This window comes from Pinus tabuliformis, chromosome 9 (genome assembly GCF_031772625.1).
Source record: "Pinus tabuliformis cultivar Carrire ecotype Pingquan chromosome 9, CPIR1, whole genome shotgun sequence".
Lineage (NCBI taxonomy): Eukaryota > Viridiplantae > Streptophyta > Pinopsida > Pinales > Pinaceae > Pinus > Pinus tabuliformis.
The window spans coordinates 1,755,895,846-1,755,915,610 of NC_142307.1; the positions used below are offsets into that span (position 1 = coordinate 1,755,895,846).

General features: G+C 40.0%; 1 protein-coding gene across 3 annotated transcripts in view; it reads left to right on the forward strand.

Annotated features, from left to right (window-relative positions):
* LOC149155773 (protein TIC 62, chloroplastic-like) overlaps nucleotides 1-19,765 on the forward strand; it is a 306,905-nt gene that overhangs the window by 76,038 nt on the left and 211,102 nt on the right. For all 3 annotated transcript variants that reach the window (XR_016263751.1, XM_089445999.1, XM_089445998.1), the window contains exons 2-5: nucleotides 7,080-7,242; nucleotides 7,523-7,595; nucleotides 7,721-7,776; nucleotides 7,994-8,178. Coding sequence is in view for 2 of the 3 variants with exons in the window: in XM_089445999.1 (XP_089302125.1) it covers nucleotides 7,080-7,242; nucleotides 7,523-7,595; nucleotides 7,721-7,776; nucleotides 7,994-8,178 (477 nt within the window). In the remaining variant the exon portion in view is untranslated. The remainder of the gene's footprint in view (nucleotides 1-7,079; nucleotides 7,243-7,522; nucleotides 7,596-7,720; nucleotides 7,777-7,993; nucleotides 8,179-19,765) is intronic.

The window sequence follows — 19,765 nt, forward strand, 5'->3', positions numbered from 1 at the left end:
TATTATGATGTGATATCTGCAGCATAATTTATTTGAATTTTTACTAAAGGATTTTCATAAATAACTTATCGGGAAATAAGTAGGTAAAATAAATCAGTTGTTGCAGTGATAGAATTTTCACATCCAAATCAGCTACAGGACTCTAAGGAACCATTCCAACCACTCAAATAGCTAACCCCTGGGTCCCAATGGAGTTTTTGACCACTCGACCTTTGGACGCTCAGGCTCTGGACGCTCTCATGACAAGGCATACCAACGTCTAGGGACTATTTTTCTTTGTGCTGTGCCAACGTCCCCAGGATTTGAACCACTTTTTCAAGCCCAAAGCCCAGGTCACTGCCCATAATTGAATGACACCTTCAGATCAATAAGATAATAGGGAAATAATGATGCAAAAGTAAATACTTGAACAAGCCCTTAACTAGACCCCCACTAGCCATGACAAGCATTTCGTCAAACATATCACAAATATGTAATCTACAGGTGTAAACAATAGATTTAAGCATAGGGATCTCATACTTATCTGAGAATTGCTAAGAACCATTGTTCCCTCATATCATTTGTTGCATTATCATCTATGAGGTCATAGGTACATTGTCCATTCATTTGCAAGTAAAAACATGATGAGAGCCATACATAGCCACTGTCATAAAACACATACATAACCAACATAATAGCAATAGAAATACCAATGAAATCATAGCCATATGATCCACATGTAAACCAGTATAATACTCATAGAAATGCAAGGAGAAATAATCTCATATTGATGATGCAAAATCCAAATCCGGGATGGGATTACCACGTTCCACCTGACCATAGAATGGCTGAGCCAAATCTCTCTTTAGCCACTTAACCCCGTGCCATATTCCAAGCATGAATGTGGGACTCAAACCAAAAGAACCAACTAGGGCATCTTGAGGCTGAACCACCTCACCCTCATCAATAGAAACCAGGCTCTACCGTAATCCATCCCGTATCACTAGGCCAACACAATGAACAAGTAATAACAGGCTTTACCATGATCTCCACCAGATCACTAGGCCAAATAAGCATGGATGCCACTGGATTTCTCCAACTACACCATGAGGAATTTTCCTGTCTCCTAGTCTCTCTGGATTTACCGCAATCCACAGTCCGATCCAGGGATCACTAGGCCCTAAACCAAGACACCACCATCTAGACTTTACCGTATATCCCGCCATTCACCGGCAAGAATTCCTAGGCCTAATCAAGGGAAACCACATCTAGGCTTTACTGTATATCATGCCATTCACCGACAAGGATTCCTAGGTCCACCGAGGCAACTCAAACCTGGCTTTACCGCAACCCACAGTTTGGCTCAGGGGTCACTAGGCCAATGGCTTTACCGTGATCCACAGTTCGGTTTAGGGACCACTAGGCCATGTGCTCTATCATTCGGAGATCCACCTCACTCAGCTTCGAATCCATTTGGAAATCCAGCTCAACCAAAACATGAGAACCCCATCACACCATGGCTATCCGGAAATGGCAAGGCTAGGCTGAAAACACTGTCACACCTGGCAAAACCCATGCCATAACAAAAAAAGAACCACATGCAATACCATGCATGCCAAATCTAGCAAGGAAATACACATGCAAATCGATACCTACAAAGAATACTGCTGTAGCTGCTTGATCCCACTCTTCCTTGCTTGATCTTTGCTTCCTCTTGCCTTCTTTGCCTTTCTTGATCCAATGCCAATGTGCTCCAAGAAAACTCTAAGTGTCCAAGAGAGAGAGAGAGAGAGAGAGAGAATAATGAGAGAGCTCCAAAACTGAACTGACAAAAAGTTACAAACTGATCCTCAGAAGCTTTTTTGTCATTTAGGCATGTACTTTCTTCATTTTCCATTATTTTCCTCCTCACATGAAACCTGTAATCTTTCACCTCCCTTTTCTCATAATTTCCATTATTTTCATAAATAAATGTGCTAAAAATTCCATTTTGCCTTTCCAAAGCCTTAGCCATTGGCTTTGCCAATTTCCTTAAACCTAATAAACCAAATGAACACCCACACTAGGATGTCTTGCCCAACATTCAACTTGGAATAAGTGTCCCATCAACTGTGGTTATTATTTTTGCCTTTATTAACTTTTCTTACATGGAATTTTCACTAGGGCTGTTACATTGGCGTTAGATCCGAAGTGGCCAACCAATAGATAGGGTTTGCAAGAGAACTACGAAGTTGCGGCAAAGTTGAGGGCGCAGGAGTCAAGTCGGGTGTTGGCAGCTTGTAAAAGGATCACAATGCACAAAGCTGCAGTTGGGGCATGGGTTAAAGATCTAGAGTGTTCCTGCACACAAAGGTAGTTGTCATAATCAGAATCGCCATTGGACAACTAAGTGCTAGGTGATAAGAGGCCACAACATGTAGGCTGGAAACAGAACCTAGGATCTATAGAATGTAGGCTAGGTAGAGGTCTGGGACCATTATGTAGCCCTCATAGGTAGAGAGGGAGATAGTGGATGATCTGAAAATGGAATGTACTTGTTTAAGGGTGCAAGGTATCCATTTCCAATAATTTCAACTGTGAGCTAGACACTCCAAATGACCTCTAAAAATGTATAAACTTCTTATTTCTTATACAGAGATAGACTGTAGGGGCATTCATCGGACATGTCACCTCTAAAAAGAGGATGAGTTCCAGAGGCTACCTGGCCCTCTACAGGCTCTGCCTAAAGAAATAACAAAGTAAACACTTATAAGTCTTTGACATACACATACTTGAAGGTTAAGGTCTTGCGGAATAAGACAAGTAACTTTATGTAGCTGAATAAGTGATTATGTGTGTATGCAAGTTATATTTATTTGCTGTTTAATACTTTATATCAGTTTTGTTTAGCATATCATCTTCAGCAATTAAAGACATCAAAATGATAAAGCAGTTCACCCCCCCTGGGCTACATCTGCTGGACCAAACCTCTCCAACTAGGCTTGTCCTCTTGTATTAAAATTGCTACAAAGGCTAATACAAGAATATGGGTGTCTCAAAGGACAGATCTGACTGTAAATACAGAATCAGAAGATAGGAATTAGCCAAACATGCTCTTTCCCAAACACTAAACAGTGAATTTTGTACCTTATACAGTATTTTCCCCAATTGGCCCTGGTGTCCTTTAAACTTGCATGGAGAATTTCGACGTGAAGATGACCTCAATTGGTTCTAAAACCTCTGCCATTAGACTCAGGAGGTCGAAAATAGCAGACATAGGCTTTTGAATCACCAAAATCGGATGAACAGAGCCCCCAAACAGCTCAATCCCTGAAATGGCCCTGGTGGCCCTGAAAGCTTCCCTGAAGCTAAACAGTGAGAAGAATGTCTCAGAAGGAAAAACGAGCTGTAGAAATGGATTTAGAAGGCTGGAAAACTTCAGGAATGACCTTCATTCCACTTCCAATGGCTGCACAATTCCCAATGCAGCTCCCAAACTGATTTGGCCCTGGTGGCTCCTGGAACTTCCACGAAGCTAAAACACCTGCAAATGACCTCAGATGGCTGTGAAACCTGTGCCAATGGCTTCAGAAGGTCGAAGAGACCCAAAATAAAAAAAAAAAATTCGTCTAAAACCCATTTTCCTAGCCAAAGTTATGGCCATTTAAAGTTTCTCCAGTTTGTCCCTAGAAAAACTCCAGCTAACTTTAGTTAACCTCAGTTAGCTCTGCCAATTATGGCGGGTCCGCCAAATTTGGCGCTCCTGCCAAAATTCTGCCAACTTAACTGCAGTTACATTTATTGTTTGGTGGTTGCCTCGGATTTCGTGCCAGGCGGAATATTCTTTTTTTATTTTTTTTTTGAAAAATTAAAATTTCTAATGTTATGGACAAATTCTTCTTTTTGCCATAACTTCCTCATACGGCGACCGTTTTTCGAACCGTTTGCGGCACCGGAATCGGGAAGACGAGCACTTTCCAGTCATTCAACTTTGAACCAGTTCTAAGCACTTTAAATTTTGAGAATTTTATGACACTTAGGACATGAGCGCTTAATCACACCTCCCAAATGAGAAGGCTTTTGGTCCCCAAAAGCTCACTGAATCTCTGAACTGAACTGCACAACACTTTAGGAACAAAAATATCCTCTTCCATTCAGCCAAAAGAGCATACTAATGCCAAAATGTCCTGCCTTATCAACTGTCGTCATGGCGAACGTTGCTGCATAAACCAAGTACTCGTCGAATCCCGACCAAGCTTGTTCGCCAGACAAACTGAAAGTTTGCAGAAACCAGCAATGAAACTTGCTGATATATGAGCTGAAATATTCCCCTGAATATCTGGGCTTGCCAGCTGTCACGATGCCCATCCATGGCACCTCCGCTCCAAAAGAAGAGCTGCCTCCCAAATGAGAAGGCTTTTACAAAGATGAAACACCTCATCATTTCTCCTCTTTACAATCTTGGAGATCAAATTAACTTTTTCCAAGTCAATATTACATTACATGCCTGGTTAAAAACAAAGTAATCAACCCTTCAAGTTAATCACACATACATGTTTAAAATACAAGGAAATCATCATGATCCATGTGCTCATGCATATCATTCTCATGCATGCAGTTTATCCTTCAACTTTCTCTTAAGTAAAATCATAAGTACAAGATCCTCAATCACATGTACATGTACTTTCAAAGCTGAAATGCATATAACTTCCGCTGCAATAGAGTGAATCTCATACTCAGTTTTTCCATCTTGCAACTTGCATTCCCTTAACAAAGAAATGCATTCAATCAAAGACATGCAACTTTAATTGGATAAGAATTCTAACCATTTCTTACCAATCCATTTCAAAGGCGCTTCCTTTAACTGCACATCGATATCAACATGTGTATCATCCTGACACATATCAATGATGGAAACTTCCTTCCCATCCTTACCATACTCTTTCTCCAATTTCTTCAACTTTCGTGGAAGCATTGTTGGATTCAGAGTCCAACACCTTTCAGCAGTATGTCCATGCTTATGGCAATAAGTGCAACACATGTTCATCTTCTTGACAGCATGATTTGCATTGTTCAATGGAACTTTGGCTTCTTGCCTCCTTTCCTTCAAAAGTTTCCTGCATGTTGCCATTCTTTTCCAACATCTAGAAACACTATGGTTAAACAAACCACAAAAAGAACATGCAATTCTTTTCCAATGCTTGTGTGGAAATTTTCCATGCTTTACATGATCAAAGGAAATATGATTGAAATCAAATTTATACCTTTCTCTTTCACCTTCATTACCTTCATGAGGAGGTGAATCAAACGAAGAAGAAGCTCCTTTTGGAACACCATCAATCCCTTCAATGGTTTAGGAGCGTTCACCACTTCCTTGTTCAAGTGCATGCTTATGCACACCTTCTTCCTGCAACGCATGTTTCAAACTATTGCATTCCTCAAGGATACAACCTTTACAACCTTGAGATAGAGAACCTGAAATGAAACTCCTTCTAGGAACTGTTCCAATTGCCTTCATGGCTGCTTTGGAACTTTCTCCACAAGATTGTCCATAGCCAAGACCCAAATTCTTAGGCCTTACCTCAACCATTATTGGCTCAACTATACCCTGTGCATGTTTGCCCAATTCTTTTCCTTCATATCCCATTTTGGACATCAACTTGGACCCTATGCCTCTGGTATGTTTCTCAAAAGAACCAACATAAACATTCTTATCAGAATTTGAAGACAAACTAGAATTGTTTACCTCTTCTTCCAGCTGATACTTGGCTAAGGCTTCTTTGGCAACAAGGAGTTGTGTCTCCAACTCATGCATCCTTTCCAGCTTCATGTTTGCAATATGAAGTTGGCCTTCCATTTCCTGCAATTGGTTAGAAAGCAACTGATTCTCTTCCCTCATGGAATTCAACTGCTCTTGAAGTCTAGAGCTCTTTCTTTCATCCTCATACATTTCTCTCACCATATTCATCATGATGAAAAATTCTTGCTTCAAGCCTTCATCAAAGAATCTTGTGAAGGAGGACGATTTTGAGAACTCACTTATGGAAGTTGTCATTGTCAAAATGAACAAAAGAGCTTCAGCAACTCAAACAACAAGTAGTTTGCAGAATAATGAAGCAGTCAATCTTCAACACTGCTTAAGACACCTTTCAAGCTACACAATCAAGCTAGTGATGTCAGTCAAGAAAACCTAGTGCTCTGATACCATCTGATCTGAAAATCAAAAAAAAATTCGTCCAAAACCCATTTTCCTAGCCAAAGTTATGGCCATTTAAAGTTTCTCCAGTTTGTCCCTAGAAAAGCTCCAGCTAACTTTAGTTAACTCCAGTTAGCTCCGCCAATTATGGCGGGTCCGCCAAATTTGGCGCTCCTGCCAAAATTCCGCCAACTTAACTGCAGTTACATTTAATGTTTGGTGGTTGCCTCGGATTTCGTGCCAGGCAGAATATTCCTTTTTTAATTTTTTTTTGAAAAATTAAAATTTCTAATGTTATGGACAAATTCTTCTTTTTGCCATAACTTCCTCATACGGCGACCGTTTTTCGAACCGTTTGCGGCACCGGAATCGGGAAGACGAGCACTTTCCAGTCATTCAACTTTGAACCAGTTCTAAGTACTTTAAATTTTGAGCATTTTACGACACTTAAGACATGAGCACCTGATCAGTGGAATAGTGGACACGTGTTTTGTGTGTTTCATCTTAACAGCTTGCAGGGACCTTGGCAAGTTTGCTAGTTTGGGTGGTAAGAGAACTTATAGTTTCTTGGTGGCATACTTGATAACTCTGTTTTGTTTCTTGATCTGATTTGACATTAAAAGAAGCATAGCAAGGTTTTTTCTAGTTGTATAGTAAGTTGTAACAATGAGATATGCTATCTATTACAAGATGATAGCTTAAAATGACATAAAATATTATAAGTAGGAAGCCGCAATCTCCTTCACACTGCCATTTGCTAAGAAACTCTGTTGAATAAACTAGCTAAGTGTACACGCTGGAATTATTATGCGATACAACAACCTATCCGAGTAGTTCATCCCTATCAGTCTTGTCTAGCCAAAATAGAAATACATATGGTTAGCATATCATATTATCTTTTATCTGACAATCTGTTCTATCTCAGGCACCGTGAAGACAACGAATGAAACAGCCTCTGACACTTACAAGGAAGAACCGAAGGAATTTCAGAAATCAGCAACAACTTCAGGTGTGGAAGGGAAATCTAAAGACAACCAGCTTGTATTTGTTGCAGGAGCTACTGGTAAAGTTGGTTCACGCACTGTCAGGTCACTAACTTTTATCCTTCTTATTTTCATGAATGAATATAACTGCAACTTTGCAAAGATCTATAGACCAATCCTTGACATCTTTCTAACACTACCACTCTTAGCTGTACTTAGAGAGATGTGAGCTGGTTTTGTACTTCATATTTTTCTTGTTGATATAAGAAGAATTTTTCCAAAGTAAAAATCTATAGACCTGCTTTATAGAAATATGCATTCAAGTTCCAAAGAACCTTTGGCTTTTCAATTGTTGAACAACTGAGCACATTGATGTGTTCAACAGGGAACTTTTGAAGCTGGGTTTTCGTGTAAGGGCAGGTGTCAGGAGTCTACAGAAGGCAAATGCATTGCTTGAGGTATGTGGTATTCTTGATTTTTGGGTAATACACAGGTTCTAGTAACATTAATGGAAAGCTTTTTTATTCTGAAATATCTTTCAATGGATTGACATCAATTCTTGTTTTGTATTTTGTGCTTTCAGAGTGTACGACAACTAAAACTAGATTCTCAAGATGCTGTTCCTTCTGCGCCAGTTGGGTAAGGGCCTAGTTAGTGAATATAATTGATGTTAAATCGGAACTTTTCCTCTGTATCATTCAGAATGTTCTAAAAGTGCAGAAGCAATAGGCAGTTAGACAATTCCAAAATCAAGGGAAAAAGTAGATATCTCTGGGAGTATACATTACCAACTCAGGAATTCCTTCTAGCTGTCTTAAGATGATAATAAATCAACAAATTCTTTTGGGGTTTGCAGCCCAACTACAGAACAGAAGATTGAGATTGTTGAGTGTGACCTGGAGAAACCAGATGAAATTGGATTAGCGATAAGCAATGCAGGTGTGGTAGTATGTTGCATAGGTGCAAGTGAGAAGGAAGTTTTTGATGTAACTGGACCGTACCGCATTGACTATCAGGCAACTAAAAACCTTATTGATGCAGGTAATCTAAGATTCTAAAGTGAAGCTCTGCAACTAAGCAATGTGTTATGAAATGTGAATATTATTTTATGCCATCATCCTTACAGCTTGAGAAGACAGCTTAAAAAATATGGTCCAGATGATGGTACTCAACAGCTGAATCATTCTGAATATTTTATTTTTATGCAATCACATAATGGAAAATTGAGGCATCCTTAGCTAACTAATGTATTATTGATTTGATTTAATCAATTAGGGAGATCAAATATATTGAATACACCTGTATTTTTTCTCTAAACAACATAATGCCTAGAAAGAAAAAGAGTTGTTTTGCTAGTTTTATGATTTATATTTGCATCTCCAGTTAATATTCGTTTATAGAGGCAAACTTAAAAACTTGCGACAAGTTGAATTATGACCTCTTTCTCATTCACGATTAATGAAATAATTGCCCAAACCATAACTATATATGTGAATAAATGGGTATGATATTGCCTTTTACCCCTCATATAGCATGAGTATTACATGTGATTTTCATCACACATTACAGGGATTTGCAGGATGATAGCTTCATGATGATATCACTTCAATTGGGTTGCTTGAGTACTTTGGATTGGAGGAGAGTCATTTCTCCTTTGTGATGGGTTGCCATGGCTTCATTCTCTCTTCAGGTTGCACATCTTTTGTTGATGGATCAGCATGCTAGTGGATAGTTGATGACAATGCTTGCTACTCTATGACTTTTATTAGTATCTTTGATTACTTCTTGCACATATGCATGATGGTTTTAGCTCCCCAAGGGGTTGGACGATGATTATATGGGATCCTATGGCTTTTATTGATGGAACACCATAATAATTATCAATGGATACGTTCATCATGGTGTTATGGCATATTTTTGGTGGCTGGAGGCTCATATCTAGCATATGAGGAATATAGGAGACTTTTGCTTAGCATTTTCTTACACATTTGATTGACCCTTGATGCATTTTGGGATAGGGAATACATCAAAGGGTTTCCCTATGTTTTAACAATTAATTATCACTTGTGTGTTTTCTAGTCCTTCAATGGTTTAATTTGGCATGGCTGATCTTAGGTTGAGCGTATGTTGTGAGTGCCCTAGCCTATTTGGTGGTTATTAGCACCTGGATGGATTTATTATCACATGGAGCATTGACTTAGGTGGAGTGTTCCCCTTATTGACGTACATCAGGAGGCATATTTGTTATCGGGAAAACTAGTGTCCATTCAGAGCTGCTAGTCCCACTAAGACAGGTAGCTATCTTAGAAACAAACAAACTAAAGTTACTTGTGTTTTCATCTATGAGAGATAGATGAGAGAGAAGCAGAGAGTACCAACCTCAGTCTTTCGCTAGTCTCCTTGCTTGTTTCCTCTCTCCTTTGATAGAGCTTTCGCCACTCCTTTCTCGCTTGTCCTGCTTCAAAGAACACCTGTAGAGTCAAGGCAGCAAAATACCATCAAAGCATAGAGATCTATAACCATAAATAATGTAGGATCAGATATACATTAACCATATAGATGCATATACAAATACAAGATTCAGAGATATACAAGCATATGGAGGAAAACTCAAATAGCTTTATTGATAGAAGTAGTAGAAGAGAGGATTACAACCAGGCTGTCTGATCCAGCATCATCCTCCCAGCATGAAATCCCTCTTCACCTCATACAAAGCAAGATCACCCAACAATGTTTTCAAAGAGAAACCAACAACACTTCCTTGCAAATTACAAAATTCCAGCCTCCGGATCTCTAGGATGAGGGATCCATATATAGATGTTTACAGGAGAGTGAGTCAGCTTCTGGGATTTTGATTAGTGTCATTTCACTGATAGTTCTTGGTTTCACTTGGAGATTTCAGATCTCTTATTCATCCCTGGGCGAATTCAAAGAGGCAAGTGTCATATGAGCATTTTCTAGAAGATTCTCTGGGTTTCCACCTAGCACACTGCTTTTGCCATTTGTCTGCTCTCACTCATCACACCCTACAGAAGGGCTTTTTAGTATGCATTGCACCCCCCGTGTGTAATAGGTGAGATGCATCGCACCCTATGCATGGAGCAGTCTGTATGGTCCTGTTTTGACCATTTCTGAGTAGTTTTTCATGGAGAACTTCTAGGAGATGATGTAATCAGCTGACCTTGTTCCTTTAGGGTATGAAACAACACTTTTAGGGGTTTAGAAGCCCTTGGTTTATGGACATATGTGATTGGGGTTGCAGTGCCCAAATATGTCTATAACAGTTGCCCCCTAAAGCATGAGGTCGTAAATCTTTTGATGTCGGGTGAAATGCTTTATAATGAGGATCCGAGGTTTTTCGAATTGGAAGGTGACATGTAATAAGATACAATACAATACATTATCTTCATAACATTTTCATGATCTAGCTGAGGCGGGCATTCCCATGCTCAGCTTTATAAATTCATTTTCATGTACATAAGACAGACAACCATCTGTGTGGCAAACCGATGATTCTGGTAGAGCCATCATCCTTTAGCTTGGATGATTATCTGTGCAGCTATACATTTGATATCTTTATTTTCCTGAATATATTGCAGCTCGGATGGATGAAACTAGATCCGGGGTCTTCAAACTCGTTCAATCTTCGCCCGAAGTACAAGTCGATCCATGTGAAAAGATGTTCTGATGTCGAACGTGGAAAGACATCGCTTGATTACTAGCCAATGATGTAATATGTTAACACGCACGAGAGGAATCATCGATAATGATGATGGCCCTCAAGGTACTGCAGTACAATTCACGTGGTGTGAATACATGAGTTGATGTCGAACACCACGTAAAATCTTTTGGTCGAATGCCATTGATGTAAACCTATCGCCGGAAGTGAGAAACTTGCCATTGAGGCATGCAAGCTTCAAAGTACTGAAAGGGTTGTCCCTAAGTCAACTTCTTGGATAATGAGCTGTTGTCAATAAGAAGTGGCCCGTCATAGGAGGGCCTTAATGAATCCCACATATATGACACGGGACGGAGCAAATGATTTTGTGGAGGTGAAAACGATCTGATGATACAAGGTTCAGGGTGGCGGTCATGAAAAATGGAGAGTGAAGGTATTGCAGCGGATGAGACGTTGGCTAGGTTGGTGAATTCTCTGAGCGACTTCTCTTGAACATACCGGCGACACTGAAATGGATTGGTAGCGTTAACCCCAAGGTGGATGGTACAGTGGACCAATGGTGATATGACTAGTGAATGGAATAACCCAACCCGACTTAGTCATGGTGACGGAGTGAAAGTGTCATGTTCAAGAGCGACCTGCTACCAATGAAGCTATTCAAGTTTTCTTCCCTTTTTCCCCAGTCATTGTTGACCAGTACCTCTTTATTTTTGTCAAGCTTGAGGAGGATAACATATGCTTGTTCTATAATTTGCCTTTCGGGCAAACCTGTCGCTATGTTTTAACGAGCCTAGCGATAGTGAAACTCGCTCTTGTCTGCATGGACAAGTTTGTCGCTATAGTTTTAACGAGTTTAACGACAAAGATAACTCGGTCCTTTTCAATTTTAAAGAGTCTAAAAAGGGACGGAAAGGCAACTCCAGTGGTCTTTTTTCGTAACGTAATCCCTTAAGTCTGAAAAAGTGTAAAATAATACGAAAGGGATGACTTTTCGATAGTTTTAATGAGCCGAACAAGACAAGCGCTTGATCTTTTTGTGTAATAATCCCTCAGGTCCAAAAAGATTAAAATCTAGAGGAGGGATGGCACTTCCGGTCGCTTTAACGAGCTGTAGAGGCCAATTGCTCGGCAATCTTTTCATATTTTACGAGTCAGATGAAAAGAGCTTAAAGGAGACTCATTTTTTGAGCAACGAGTGATGTTTTTGGATTGCAACTGGTTCCAGGTAAGGTTTGGAACTTTTCAATCACGACAGTGTAAAGAAGGTGGCTGATAGAATCACTCGTCGCAGTTGTTCCTCAAAAGGGTAAACAATCAAATGGAGGCGTATGATCGGCTAAAAAGAGTGGAGGTGATGGTAAGAACACGACCAAGGTTCAAAATCTGATAATTATGGGATCGCAATGGTTATTTACTGAAGGTGTGGTTCATTTTTTAATGAGCTTGAACTCTATGGGAACACTTGCTCATTGCTAGGTTTATTTTTTAACGAGCTTGAACTTAGCGTAAAACTGCTCATGGCAAGGTTTTTTTTTTAACGAGCTTGAACTTTGCGTAAAACTTCTCGTGTTCCTTTTTATGTAAGCTAGGAACGACCAAACTATAAAGTTAAAAAGCAAAAAAATGCTAAAAAGCTAAACAATGAAATTGGTCATTTTTCTTGTATAAAAAGGTTTGCATGCCTGCAGCATAAAAATAAAAGTCTTCAGTAACCATATGGAAACTTACTTTGGTTAAGCAGGATGATTTTCTATCAATACTTAGACAAAATACTTCCTGCACTTTGTCCGCCAAATAGACAAAGGTGAAAGGTCACCTAGACTGATCACATAACTTACAGGGAAACTTATCTCTACAGCTGGGTTTGTCTGCAAAATAGACAAGGGTGCATGCCCCCTAAGCTTCGTTACATTCACCAGACTACTCGCGGTAATTAGGTGGATGGAATGAAGGTTCCTTTACGAGATCAAGTGAAAGACTCGACTTGGAATTTTTCTCAGCCTTGTTTCATTTTTTAACGAGGTTGACACCAGTCAACGAACTATCCTCTGGCGACCTTTGATCACAACTCATAAGGGGTCATGAAGGAAAGATCTGGTTCCAATGCCCCCAGTACATAATGTACAACATCACTGAATTGATCGTCAGATGATGTAGGTATGGTAGGGCTTGGGGGTAATACCTCGCGATGATCCACACTATCAAAATGGTCAGAGTTCTTCTTAATCTTTGATGATGTAGAAGATATCATATGACAGGTTTCCACTGTGGCCACTTCCGCCAGATTACTCGGAGGCGGAAGGGAAAAAGTACCCATTAAGGAAGGGTCTTTTAGGAGACCTACTCCAATATTTTGAAGCGATATAGAGCTTCCATGGATCAATGGAATGCTTCCGGTAACTTGCGAACTGTTGGGGAGGAAGGTTAGTTGGTCAATGATTGTAGTTTTTCCTTGGAAGGAGAATGCAATCTTTCTAAAATATGTTGACACAACAACAGCCATAGCATAAATCCAGGGCCTTCCTAGCAAGATATTGTAGTCAAGGTTCCATCAATGACCTCAACTTCAATTTCTACTGTCTTGCCCCCAAGTTCGACTTGCAAGTTACTTAATATCCCATACGGCGTGTATGTTTTTCCATCGAACGTTTTTAATGTCATTGATGATCGTGACAAGGGTGGAGAGCCTAAAGTTTTCTAGCAACTCATTGACATAATACAGTAGATGCCCCTTCATCAATGATTGTTCGATGAACAGTTTTGTTGAGGGTTTTTACCTGTATGAGGAAAGGGAGCTGGGCTGGTAACTGAGGTTTGTATCCTTTATGATTAAAGGCCACTAGATTGGAATCTGCTGGATCAATCCCACCTATCGCTGATAACAAAGCCTGCTTTTGGGATGGGCAATTCTGCAGTACTTCAAGTGTCGACATAGCGGATGGCGATTGGGTTAGATCCTCCACTATATTATAATTCTGTGCTGCTCGAGCACGAGGATTAAATTTCGATTTATGTACTACTCCCTTAGGCGGTTTTATTGTTAATTCAGGAATGATTGGTGGAACGACTTCCGACGATTGTGGATTTCCATAATCTTTATTCCTTGTTGATATCAAAGCATCATTTTGCTGTTTTGAGATGGATAGCATAAGCACTTGGGATGGGGAAGCACGATCACTAGCAACCAGGTTTGTTTGTGGGATCAGAAATGGATTAGTCAACACCGCTGGGGTGTTTGAAGTTTCTAAAAATTTCATAACCTTAGCTTTATGTGGACAATCTTTCGTGAAATGCTCGTCGTTGCATATGTAACATGGATAACGAGGTTTCTTTTGCCCAGTAGGGTTTTCAGAAGATTTTTCAGGAGGTGAATTTTCCTATTTCTTCTTATTATTTTTCCCTTTCTTCTTGCCCCCTGGTTGCTTTGGATTTTTTCCCTTGTCAGATGACACGGCATTAACCTCTGAGGCAAGAGGTTCTTCATTTGCTTTTTGACTAGAAACTGCAAGGGCTTTTTTAGATGTAGCCTTTGCGGTTTTCATGCTTGTTGTACCGATCATGCCATTGCCGACATGAGAGTCCCGGTTTGATTTAGGAGGGGGAGGAACGGAAAATTCTGGTCTAGGAGCGTCAGGAATTTTGTCGTAGAGTGTGCCAGATTGAGTATAGATCAAGTCTAAATATTATGCACGGGCAATGACCTTCTCATCAGTGACAACTCCTCCCTTAGCCACATCCTCTGTAATGGAGGGTAATAATGACTTTATAAACCATTCAGCTAAAAGCTGATCAGGAACGTACGTCTTCACCATTCTTCGACGACGCCGCCACTCATGAATATGATTAGATATGTGTGCGGCTGTCATCTGTTTAAAGTTGGTAAGGAGTTCTGTCCCTGTTTCGTACCTTATGGGTGACTGAAAATGGGTTAAAAAGGTAGTGGCAAGGGTGCTGAAGTTATCACACGAAACTCTAGGCAATTCTATATACCATTTAGCTGCTGTACCAGTTAACATTCGTTGAAAAAGGCGAAGCCTAATCGAATCATCATTCAGGGTGTTGGATGAACACCACAAATGGAATGTCATTACATGATTCGATGGATCTTCACCTGGATTTCCATTGAATTTAGGAATATCTGACGGAAGTTTATGAGGAATCGCTGGCCACCAAGGGGCGTAAGCAATTGGATCATTTGTTAGCCGATTCAGATCTAGTAATTCTAAAGTTGCTACGAAGGGCAACTGTTGATTTAGGTTTGGCGAAGCATACCCAGGATAAGATGGGATCGCCTGAGCAGTGGGTCTTTGCATACCAGCATAATGCATTTGATGCTGATAACTTTGATAAGGTTGATGGGCATAACCATTATAATATGGTTGTTGATAACTGCTTTGGAAATGCGGTTGCCCATTACTTACAAAGACTTGTTGCTCAGGTCCTTGGTATGATTGCTAGAATTGCGGTTGTTGATATTGAACCAGCCATGGTTGTTGGACCATTTGCTGTTGTCCAATACTGGATGATTGACCAAGATGTGGAGTCATAGTACCTGTTTGAGCCTGAGTCGCTCTAGATGAGGAGGCACTAACCTGAGGTTGTGATTGAATCGTTGAGACGAGAGGCTGTTGTATTGCAACCTGAGAAACTTGAGGTTGACATACAACAGGTAGCGCTTGTACTTGCGATACAGTCATAATAGCAGGTGTAGTGGGAATATTCGACACAAGATGGACTGGTTGCATTGAATATACAACCCTTGGTTGTTGAGGCAGTATTGGTACCCAACTGCTTGATGTAATTCCAGTTTGACCTGAACTTTGTTGTAAACTCCCATATGGTTGTTCTCCAGGAGGGAACAATGAAAAGGCATACTGCCCCCCATATGGTGGTAATCTAGTACTTAAAGGGTAGATTGGCCTTTGAAGACACATTGGATTAACTTGTTGAGTTTCAACATAAGAAATACTAGATGAGAGTCTGGATGAAGAAATGGGAACTAACCATGTCGTCGAAACAGTCCCTGATTGGACTCCGGCTTGTTGTTGATAACTTGCCAGGACAGATGGTATACTAGCAATCATTGTAGGAATGGCAGTAGGAAGCTCCGCTGTAGCTGTTTCAGTTGGCACAGTCCTAGATGTTGATGGTTGTTCAGACATGTTTAGTCTATCCAAAAGATTTCCTAGCGATTCGACAGGAACTTGCGATGAAAAAGAACTAACTTCTGTAGTAGAAGGATGTAAGTGGATACCAATTCCAAAATGCACTAGAGTACTGGGTGGAAGATCCTCTACTATCTCTTCTATAGCATTCAATCTAGGTGGAAGAGGTAGATCGTTAGGTTCGTAAAATAATTCTGGTGCTGAAGAAGGTATAGACTCTGCAGTGACAGATGTTGGAGGGGTGACACCTTCCGAATCAGCCCTAGGTGGAGCTGTTTCAGGAATAGAGGTGTCTACCATTACACTAGGATCAGTTCTAATGTCCTCTTGTAACTGCGGAACTTCTTCTGTAAAGGCAGATGTACCAGAAATAATTGGAGTAACTGTAGTCTCTGACGATGTTGAAACACAAGTTTCAAATAAATCAGGTGAATTCGACTCAGTTAAACGAGAATGCCTTGCCCGGGATGGTTTCGTTTCTGGGGTCAAAGATGGTTGACTCACTAGTCTCCGCGAACGACGGGGTTTTGATTGACTTTCTTCCACGATTGTGGATTACTTGATCAACTCAAAATAAAAAGGGGAAAATGTTATTCCGAATTAAATGAATTTTATGACGCTTTGACACAACTTGCCTTTTCAATTTTTAAGAGTCGAGAAAAAGCTAAAGATGATTCTAGTCACCTTCGATTTTTAATGAGCCTGAAGTGACAAGTGCTCAGATGGACCTTTTCTTTTAAGGAGTCTGAAAAGGAATGAAAGTGACTACTCTGGAAATCTAGACAGAGGGATTACCAAATCAATCGCAAAACTGCAGAATACATTTTACAGTACGACAGTCAATCTTCCCGAATGCTGTGTTTAGTGCATTGCGATCGATAAGGCGGTAGACACAGCTTCCTAAGGATAAAGGATGTAGCCTATTGTGGTCTCCCAATATATACTCGACGGTACGTGGGAGCACAAGTCCGTACTGGCACTTGTCGTCTCAAAGAGGAGGAATCACCCAACCTACGATGAAAGCGATAGTTACCAGGCTTTACGACGCCGGAATACGTCTCTAGCCTAGACTTCTAAATGTTGTGCGTTAGGTTCCAAAGCGTTTTTATGTTCATTGAAGTTTATTTTACAGTTGATCTTTCTTAAGAAGTTTGCCTTTAAGGTTCACCGTGTGATGTAGATATACAATTCCTAAATATGCAATCTAAGATGATAAACAATCGTTTATTTTTTTTTGCAATGAAAATCCTAGCTACTAAGGAAAGAGAGATGAAATTATTTCAACATAGAGCAAAGACCACACACTAGATGCACTTTTCCTAAATCAACTTCAGCATGCAGTCTTAATGCAAATGCACATGCATGTATTGTTTTTCAGTTTCCTTAATGTGAGAATGACAAAAAGAAAACTAAGTATAGATCTGAAATATCTTCTTTCAAAGTGACAGTACTAACAATTTTCTTTTCAAAAAACGAAAGTAAGGTCAAGTTGACACTTTGCGATTTTGAATTTAAAACTGCTTTCGACACTTTAAATACTAATGATTCAAATCAAATACAATGGCAAAAGTGTAATCAACTATCTAAAAGAGGAATGCTTTGTGACACTCTTTTTCTTGACTGAAAATGACACTTGCGACACTTTCAAATCAAAGAACGACAGTTCGATTAAGCTACTATTTGCAAAGGAGAACTGCAAATGATGAAAAATACATAACAAACATTCACAATTCCTATTGATGGAGGCTGAATAATGCAAAGGAAGATCGTTTCAACAGAGATATACTGAACATAGACAACAAAACTATTGAATAAAGCTGAAGGCAATGAAGGAAAAACCAAAATCTGGAGGCAGAAACAGTCTCATTCGACCATCGCACCTGTAACACAGGGAAACAGGGATGCATCTCACCTGCAACACATGGGAGGTGCGATGCATCCAGGTTGCCAAGAAGAGACAGTGCGATGGACCAGGGACGAGACTGAGCTTGGTTTTCACTCAAAGTTTGCAACGAAGTTCAGGGATTTAGGCCGACCTAATGATTGTCAGTAAACACAAAGTATAGGGGCTGATCTAATGAGGTTATTTGAGCTACCACCAGGGCACTTAGGATGTTTGCAAGCTAGATGTTCAGTTCATAAACCAACCCGGAGATTGACTAAAGCATCGTTGATCTACTTTGCAGTTGCATAGCAAAAGCAGTTCGAAGGCTAGCTGGCTTAACTTCAGGCTCCTTCTGTGGTTTATAAAGGAAACAACAATAACAAAACAAACAAGCTATTTGCTCCCTAGTGGAGTCGCCATTTTGTTATCGGGAAAACTAGTGTCCATTCAAAGCTGCTAGTCCCACTAAGACGGGTCGCTATCTTAGAAACAAACAAACTAAAGTTACTTGTGTTTTCCTTTATGAGAGATAGATGAGAGAGAAGCAAAGAGTACTAACCTCAGTCTTTTGCTAGTCTCCTTGCTTGTTTCCTCTCTCCTTTGATAGAGCTTTCATCACTCCTTTCTTGCTTGTCCTGCTTCAAAGAACACCTATAGAGTCAAGGTAGCAAAATACCATCAAAGCATAGAGATCTATAACCATAAATAATGTAGGATCAGATATACATTAACCATATAGATGCATATACAAATACAAGATTCAGAGATATACAAGCATATGGAGGAAAACTCAAATAGCTTTATTGATAGAAGTAGTAGAAGAGAGGATTACAACTAGGCTGTCTGATCCAGCATCATCCTCCCAGCATGAAAGCCCTCTTCACCTCATACAAAGCAAGATCACCCAACAATGTCTTCAAAGAGAAACCAACAACACTTCCTTGCAAATTACAAAATTCCAGCCTCCGGATCTCTAGGATGAGGAATCCATATATAGATGTTTACAGGAGAGTGAGTCAGCTTCTGGGATTTTGATTAGTGTCATTTCACTAATAGTTCTTGGTTCCACTTGGATATTTCAGATCTCTTACTCATCCCTGGGCGAATTAAGAGAGGCAAGTGTCATATGAACAGTTTCTAGAAGATTCTCTGGGTTTCCACCTAGCACACTGCTTCTGCCATTTGTCTACTCTTGCTCATCGCACCCTACAGAAGGGCTTTTCAGTATGCATCGCACCCTATGCATGGAGCAGTCTGTATGGTTCTGTTTTGACCAATTCTGAGTAGTTTTTCATGGAGAACTTTTGGGAGATGATGTAATCAGCTGACCTTGTTCCTTTAGGGTATGAAACAACACTTTTAGGGGTTTAGAAGCCCTTGGTTTATGGACATATGGGATTGGGGTTGTAGTGCCCAAATATGTCTATAACAATATTTTATTTGTATTTTATTGCTTGATGATGAGGTCATCCCCTATTCGACAGTGTTAGTTCAAGTTGACATATATCTATTCCTTGCACATTGTTTGAGGGGCTTATATATAGGCCTCTTATGTGGCTCAAACAGTCCTAATGAGGTCGACTTGTCTCTGCTAGGCCGACTACTTCCCATGTAGGTCGACTTGGTCTTGGAGGGACTTTATGACACAAATTTGTCTTAATAAATTCTTTTTACATGATACAAGATTCCCACCAGGGTCTTTTACATATGACAATGACTCTTTGACTCCTAGACTTTATGACAAAGCCCTAGAAACACATAATGGGTGCTTGACCTAAAAATAAATTGACCTAGAGCATGAAACCTATGCTAGAAACATTAATAATAAATTTTCTTTTTCTCTTTTATATCAAATATAAAAATCAAGATTACATAAGACATTATGAAGTCTGAACCTAG